Here is an 8,193-nt window from a genome sequence, read left to right as displayed (position 1 = left end):
CCGAATGCTAATTCAGCAGTGGATACGTCTGCTCAGCTATACAGGTTGGGTCTGTATAACCCAATATTTCAAAAGAAAGAGAAAAAAGAGAAGAGGGTTTTAGGCTCCTATCTCCCGATCGAAATTGCGTTTGAGCAGACCGGATTGGCGAGCGCCGGGGCATCCGCTCAGGAAAAAAAATGTTAAGCCGAGGAAGGTAATCAGATCGGTTTGAGCGCCAGCTTCTCCTTCGCGCGCCCTGAACTCGCTTCGCCTCGCCTCTCTCCTCCACCTGCGCTCTGCATATGCCTCCGAGATGCAGACCCCCTTCGGGTACGCCAGGTTTCCCAGAGGCTGACAGCCTAGCCTCTCGGTAACCCGGCTGCCGACGGGAGGGCAGCCAGTTGCAAGAAGAGTGGAGGGAGGCGGAGGGAGGGGAGAGGGAGCCCGCCTCCTCCCCCCCCCACCCCGAGGTTGGACGGCGGTAGTGGCTCTGCAGGCGGCAGCGGCGGTATCATTTGGGGACTGGGCGGCTGCTCAGTCGCTTATCTCCCACCCGCTACTGGAAGGGCCCGGGCATGTCCCCAGCCGAGAGGTAGTTGCTTCGCTGCTGCCGCCGCGCCCCCGTGCGCCCGATTTCCTCGGTTCGCTCCCGCATCATGCTTGGGCAGAGCCGCCGGGGGTTGCTGGTGCTGCTGCCGTTCTTCGCGTTCCGCGGCGCAAACCCAGAAAGGCGTCCGGCTGCTCCGGAGCAGTTGAGCTCTTTTCTTTCTTTACCGGCTGCTCCGGTTCTAGGGCAATAACGATGAGGCGGCACCGGTACTTGCTGGAGCGCGGCGCTGCGGACGCCCCGGCCGAGGCTGAGGGCGAAGGCTGCGGGGCCCCCGAGGGCTCGAAGCGGGGCCCCCTGTGCGTGTGCTGCCGCCGCCGCCGCCCCCACCGCGACTGGCTCTACGAGTCGTACTATTGCATGAGCCAACAACACCCGCTGCTTGTCTTCCTGCTGCTCATAGTGATTGGCGCCTGCCTAGCTTTGCTCGCCGTCTTCTTTTTCGCCTCCGGGCTGGTAAGTTGCCTGTCGCTTAGAGTGGCGCTCTTTGGCGGGCAAAGAAATTTGCCGCCACCTCGAGGAAGCGCCCCCTGCCCTTCCGAGTCCCAGACAGACTTGCGGGAGGTGGCCTTCCGTCTCGCTCTTAAGAGCCCCGGAGTTCTTGCTCCGAGAACTAGTAGCGGACCCCGCGGTCTGGCTCAGCTTCGGTCCTCAAGGCCTCGCTCAGGATTTACCCCACTAGAGTTTAGCAGAGAATGGAGCTTGAGGCATCCCCCTCGATCTGCTTTAACCATGCCCCAATACTTGTGGCCCCGAGCACTGGCTCCAGAGCGTTGTTTTTCAAGCCCTTCGAAACTTTTAAATTCTTGGGAATTTTGTGTGCGTTTTCCACCATCCGCAAATATTAAGAGATCAAGTGACCATCTTATTTTGTTCTAAAAAAAGATTGATTGTGAATTGGCAATGTTATCCTTGTCATTACTTGAGTTAAAGCAACATGTCTAATACTGAAAACATTTTTCAGCTGCTGTATTGTATATCACATCTAGGGAAAGCCTCTGATTTTCAGAATGTTAAGAATGTGGTGGCAAATGCTAATGCTGCAATTATATACCTTAATTGTATTTATTTTTTTAAATATCTGGATCCAAAGCCAATTAAAAAATATGTTTGATGGAAATGCAGTTATCCCTAGGATTAAAAGTTCTAGGAAAAAGTCCAATTTTATTCAGTTTTGTTTTACACTTTGAAAAGTTTGTATAGTACTCTCTATTTTAATGGCATTACTTTCGTATTAGAAGCAGTCATTCTTCCAAATATATCCAGGTCTGAATTTATTATTTGCACTCCTGAATCTGCACTCTTTCTCCCTTTTTCATTTTTATGTCTGATTCCTGTACAAGGGCTACAATCAATTGCAGAGTTATTGCTGAGTTTTCACAGGATTTTGTCTCTCTTTAAAGCAAGGACTGGCTTCCACGCCCTGCAATCTTTTAACTTTGAGTTTTTATTTTTTTAAGCTGATTTTCACTGCAGCCTCCTTTTGATTTGCAAATCAATATTATTTTATATAATCGTCTCTAGAAATTCTACAGTTCATGTAAATAAAAGAGGCCATGCAATTATTTTCAAGGATAATTATGTGGTTCTTTTACTGTGTTTGGTCCTATTAGTTAGTTACCAGTTTTGTAAGTGGAATTTACACATACCAACAATTTGGTCATCGGCCTGGCTCCTTGGAAATAAGTCTCATAGATTTCAGTGAAGTTCACAGCCAAGTAACTGCTTAGGCTCTCAATCCAAATTTAATTCTTCTAATTCATTTGCTTGGTTTCTCTCCTGCTGACAGATTAACCTTGTTGGCATTTGTTGTCTAAGTGACAAGAGTTTTAAAGCTATACAAATCTTTGTTATCCACTTTTTAAAATGTTTTCATCCCAAAGGAGTTAAAAAGACCATCGCTCTTTTTTCTCAGTATATATGGCCAAACAGAGCAACCTACATATTGCAGGTCTCCATCACTAATTTTTGTAAAACCCAAGGGTTTGCAGAAATTGTCCTCAGGAAGATGTCTTAAGGAAAGGTTACCTCTCAATAAACTGGTGGAGAATCAGTATCACTTCCGTTCAAAGTTTACTTCACTCTAAGACCAGAAATGAAGAAAACAATCAAGAAACTGTTTAAAAGTAGGAGAACTAGGCTAGATATGAAACTCAGCTAAAAGTGTAGAAGAGGATATTATAAATATTAGTAAATATTAGTAATATTTAACACTAGTACCACTTATCAGTATAAACTGTGTCTCTAAAGCTAGGAAGCAGAGCATTATTGAGTGTCTTTAATGGCCACAGACTTTGGATTGCAGGGGAACCTGAAAACAGAGAGAGGATGGAATTAAGAATCCTGGAGAAGATCATAACTGACAGACACCAAACAGAGATAGTCAATGCTACAACCCATTTTTTAATATATACTTGGTCTAATTATTTCATGCAATTAGAAACCTTTCCCCCCCAAATTGTCTGTTCTATCTATTAGATTGACAATGTTATAGACTCATAATTTTCAGAGAAGGGAAAGTATGTTGAGGAATACTTTTGGCCCCATTCTGGTAATCCCTATGCTCGCTACTTCTGTTTGTATTGCAAATAGGAATTCCGATAAAGCAGAAGCCTTGGGCTTTGGAGAGTTCACATGAACATGATTGAATTCTATGCCAGACAATACTGCTCAAACAAAAACTGGCATGGAAAGATGGGGACGTTAAAATCAGAACTAGCATGGACATCCCATGCTCTCTTCAGTGTGCAAATACTGGGCACAACATCAAAACTAAGTTCCATGCTCCTTCTTCAAAAAAACCCCAGGAGCATTCTTCCTATATAGCATTATAGGAATGCTATAGCATGTATACAAGTAGGATTATCCCAAAGCCTGATGTTATCTAAAATAAAATACTAGAAATTTGTGGGGTGAAAGGTGCTTGTTTTCTTTCTATAAAAAAATAATATCCTTCCTTTCTAAGGCGTGTTGCACCACATGCATGTTTTCATGTTTACAGTAGAAATCTCTAAAGACTATTTGATATTTTAAATGAAGAGGATTGTCTTATTGCAACCAAGACAAGATCTACACTGGAGTATTGTTGTGCATCAAATGCTAACACTATTCAATCAACAGACCAATTGTTCCTCAGGAGGAGCCTATAATTAATACTATATGATGCTAGCTGTGGTTTAAATAGGAATACCAGCCACATAATCAATCTATAGCATTAGAAATGCAGGAGAAACATAGATGTTAGAAAAGTTAAGGAATGTTAATAACCTAGAAGACTACATTTGTGAGCTCTAAATGCTGCCATGTGCTTTTTAAAAAGCCTATGAAGTATTTGTGAGTGTAGAGATCTGCACAGAAACAGGGCTTGAAAAAATATGCAATTGTTCCTTTTCATTTCTCTCTCTCTCTCTCTCTCCAGGAAATAAATCAGAGATCTCTTATAGTTTTTCAATTGCCATAGTCACAATTCTAAGTTGGTGGGCCATGTCTATCAACACAGCCACATTCTAGACTCATTTGCCACAGTAACAGCTACAACCCTGTAATATTTAAGCTTAGTTTACTCAGCGGTGCATGGTAACTGAAGCCACTCAATAGACCAGCCATAAAAGCAGGGAGGGAGAGAAGGAGGGGATGGACTAGTGAGGAACAATGTTATCAGGGAAATTGGAAAATGTCTTGTGAGTCAGTCAGAACTCCCATTGATGGGATAAAATGAATGCAGAGATTAGTCCTCAAAAACCTATTCTAGTACTTTTTTAATGACTGAATTGAGAGACTGAATGTTGCTGATTTTCTTCCTACTCTATTCCTTTCCATGAGAAAAAATACTTTCTGGATCTTATGTCTAACTTCTTAGGCCAATTTAAATGTTTTCCTGACTCTGAATGTGTCATGAGTACCCTGAACTGAGAAGCTATTGTGAGGTACGGAAACCAGTGTATGCATTGGCAGAAGCTCAGCTGGTTTAGGGAGATATTTTGAATGTTAGAGTTTGGTTTCTCTTTGGCATTCCAAACATGCCATAGGAAGTGGGGGTGAGTTCATTTCTTATATATTGTGAGATTTAATAGGAGGCTTTTTTTTCTCACTGGTTAATAACAAAAATGGTATGAGGAGAGGGAGAAAGGATTAGCCATATTATTTTGTCCATAATAGCAGTTTTCTTTTACAGTCAAAAGAAAAGTTGTTCTTGGTTCTGTTTGCCATTATATGATAAATCAGAGATTTAGGGGTACTGGGAAGTTTCTTGCTTAAAAGCTTTTGTCTGAGGGTACCTCTTGCCAAGAAACTATTCATGGTCTTAACACGTTTTCAATCTATATATCAATCTCTTGCTTACAGTACATTGCATAATATATTGCATTGATATAAATTCATAATTATTACTTTGTCATTAGAAAGTTTTAAAACACCAGCTGTTTGTAAATTATATGGTTATTCATACCACAATATGAATGAATTGTTTTCATTCAGTGATAAAACGAAAGTTATGAAAATAATGTTAAATTCTTTACTTGCAAAATAGTTTGAAACATTAAGTTTATAATCATTCAACTGCTGTGTAATTTGCAGCACAATTTTCAGTATTTTTAATATTAAGATGTAATGAGAACATTATTTTTTCTGCTTTTTAACAATTCAGTAATCAGTTCAATAATTATCTGGCTGCTGATTTGGATTTGTAAGTACATGAGACCCTTTTCTTAATTTTTTGTATAAAAATTATTGCAATATATAAATTGCAGTTTATAATTAATGAAATAACCCCCTCCGTGCAGTTTATACTATTTAAAGCTCATATTAGAACTAGGGATTTTACTTTTGCTGTGATAATGCTAAACAAAATAACAGATTATACATAGTGGCCACCTAAAAAATACTTTTCACAAAACCTTTAATCTGTTGTAGCTGAGCCTGTAAACAAAATGTCTATTTAATTCAATGTATTCCCCTGGAATAATGGCAAGTCTTATTTATATGCAGAAATGGTACGGAAAAAAATCTTCTAAACTTGTGCAGTGCAGGAATTCTGCCTGCCCAAATTGGTTTGAACATTTCCCTTTCAGCTTGACTCATTAGAATATTACATCTTTTAACATATAATTTCTTAGACAATTAAACATTTCATTTCCTAAATCAATATCAGAGAGGAAATTGCACGGTTTGAAATATGGGACATTCCAATGACAACTCTGAATATTTTTCTTTTGTATTATCCCATTACTTATTCTGCAACAAAGTATATATCCTACTTTTTTATTCTTGATGCAAGAAAACTGTAAGAAGAAATGCTTCAGTGTTGAACATGTGTTTTCAAGTGAAAAGAATGAACTCCCCCTGCAGGTTTTCAAAAGTTCCTTACTAACTAAGCATTATATAGTATCTTTATTTTCAGGAGCTACTTACTTATACTTGAGATTAATACATGAAAATCAGGAGGAAAGCCATTGTATGTGGCCTCATCTCCAGCCTAATTTTGGGAGGGTAACTTCTTCCATAGGCAAACTGTTAAAAGTTCACAAACGTCAATTGTTTCTTTTAATACCACAATCAATTGAAACTTTTCAATTTTTCAGGAAAGTGTAACACAACCAAAGCCATTGAGAATCATTCTCCCACTCCCTCCATCCTTCTGTCTAAAATCACATTATTTTTACTAAGAAGTTAATTTTCCAGTCCACACGCATTTCCCAGCATGACACTCGGACTCTGTTTCTCAAAATTTCATAAAACAGTTTCTCTAACATAATTTTTTCTTTCATTCTACTTAATTGTATAACCAATTTTCAAGCAGGAGAGGATAACCTGGAATGCAATACTTGCTGTGGTTATGCTACTGTTAATTTCAACTGGGTATATGTTATTATATACAATGCAATTTCATTATATTCAAGATTTTTTGGCTTCTCAGAAATTAATTTTAATAAGTTTCTGCATTTCAGAATTATAAAATTCTATCAACACAGTTCAAACAGCAGTTCTTTTAAAAAAGATATTCACATTTTGCTGACATCAATACATATAAACAATTAGTTGACATTAACAATATCATTCAAACTCTTTTCAGACAATGAAGACTTATGATATGAAAGGAGAAAGGGATTAAACTGTGCCACTGACACTGCCCCTTATTCTTTACATGTTCCTTAGAATAGCTTATTCAAATGCTAGGTGCACAGAAGCTATTCATGTAATGTGTCAGTCTTGCTTACCCTGAATATTTGTCCATATTTAAATATTTGGCCATCTATCTGAAAAGGGGATCAAGTGAAGACTATCCATAAAGAAATCTGTAGTCAAGAGGACTTACAGTCAGTGTTGGAGTATGAAATATTAAAATATGATGTTGTATAGGTGGCTTTCCTTTTCTTTTCCTCCCAATATATAAAAAAAGTAAATTCCTTGACATCTTAGATCATTCATTTCATTTCATTTCATTTTATTAAATTTGTATACCGCTCTACTCCCGAAGGACTCAGGGCGGTGAACAGGCACAAAATAAAACACATAAATACAAAAGTTAAAAAAACATAATTAAAACCAAATTAAATAATTTTGCCCGAGACAATTAAAATTCCCAATAATTTAAAACAAATTAAAATTTCAATTTAAAAATTAAAAGAAGGGGAGAAAATTAGGCCAGGCCGGCCTGCTGGAATAGGAGTGTCTTCAAAGCACGGCAGAAGGTGCACAGATCCGGGATCCTCCGTATCTCCGGGGGGAGCTTGTTCCAGATAGTAGGTGCCCCCACAGAGAAGGTCCTCCCCCTAGGGGCCGCCAGTCGACATTGTTTGGCTGATGGCACCTGGAGGAGCCCCTCTCTATGAGAGCGTACTGGCCGGTGGGAAGCTGTTTGTGGTAGTAGGCGGTCCCGTAAGTAGCCAGGTCCTAAGCCATGGAGTTTGATCAGGAGTATCAAACTTGATTTCATTGAGGGCCTCCTCAGCAGGGTTGTGTTTGACCTCAGGGATCAGAGTGGGCGTGGCCAGGGTGGGTGTGGCCAGGGTGGGTGTGGCCAGCTTGACATCACTCGTGTTGGGGACCCCTGTGGTGGTCCAAGTGCTCTTTCAGCGAAAACAGGCTCCCGAGCTCTGTTTCTGGCTGCGACAGCCTCCTGCAATCCTCTGCCAGCAAAAATGGAGTCCCGGGAGAACCAGTACCAGGATTAGCTTTGTGATATTTTTCAATTGAAATTTTATCTGGTAATGTGATTTGTAGCTGGTCATGTTACTACTTGTAACTGGAATCCAAATGCAGGACAGACAACCTTGTTATCATCATCATCACCATCCTCATCCTCATAATCAATATTTCCACCTTCCCATTCATAGAATATTTAAGGCAACTAACATATCTAATAAATACAACAAAATAAATATACAAATACAATAAAATAAGACAAAACTGTATTCAAATATATACAGCTCTAATGTACTGTTTTAGGGGAATGTATCCATACCATCCTGAACTCCCAATACTTGATTTTATCTGATGGATGTGATTGAGAGGGAGAACTGGAACTATTATATTGCATAACAGAATTTCCAAGATCCAATCCACTAGGGTATTGAAGAGAATACCATGATCTATAATACCAGAGA

The 8,193-nt window shown here is 39.7% G+C and overlaps 1 protein-coding gene across 2 annotated transcripts in view; it reads left to right on the top strand.

The window, feature by feature from the left end:
- Positions 1 to 240: 240 nt before the first annotated feature.
- ADCY2 (adenylate cyclase 2) overlaps positions 241 to 8,193 on the top strand; it is a 156,383-nt gene continuing 148,430 nt past the window's right edge. Inside the window, exon 1 of one of the 2 annotated variants that reach the window (XM_034411782.3) lies at positions 241 to 1,045. In XM_034411782.3, the coding sequence (XP_034267673.2) occupies positions 785 to 1,045 (261 nt within the window). In that variant the 5' untranslated portion in view covers positions 241 to 784. The remainder of the gene's footprint in view (positions 1,046 to 8,193) is intronic. The other variant, XM_060691098.2, reaches the window with a different exon arrangement.

This window comes from Pantherophis guttatus, chromosome 3 (genome assembly GCF_059756535.1).
Source record: "Pantherophis guttatus breed Tessera chromosome 3, ASM5975653v1, whole genome shotgun sequence".
NCBI lineage: Eukaryota > Metazoa > Chordata > Lepidosauria > Squamata > Colubridae > Pantherophis > Pantherophis guttatus.
This window is presented reverse-complemented; position numbering and strand designations above follow the sequence as displayed.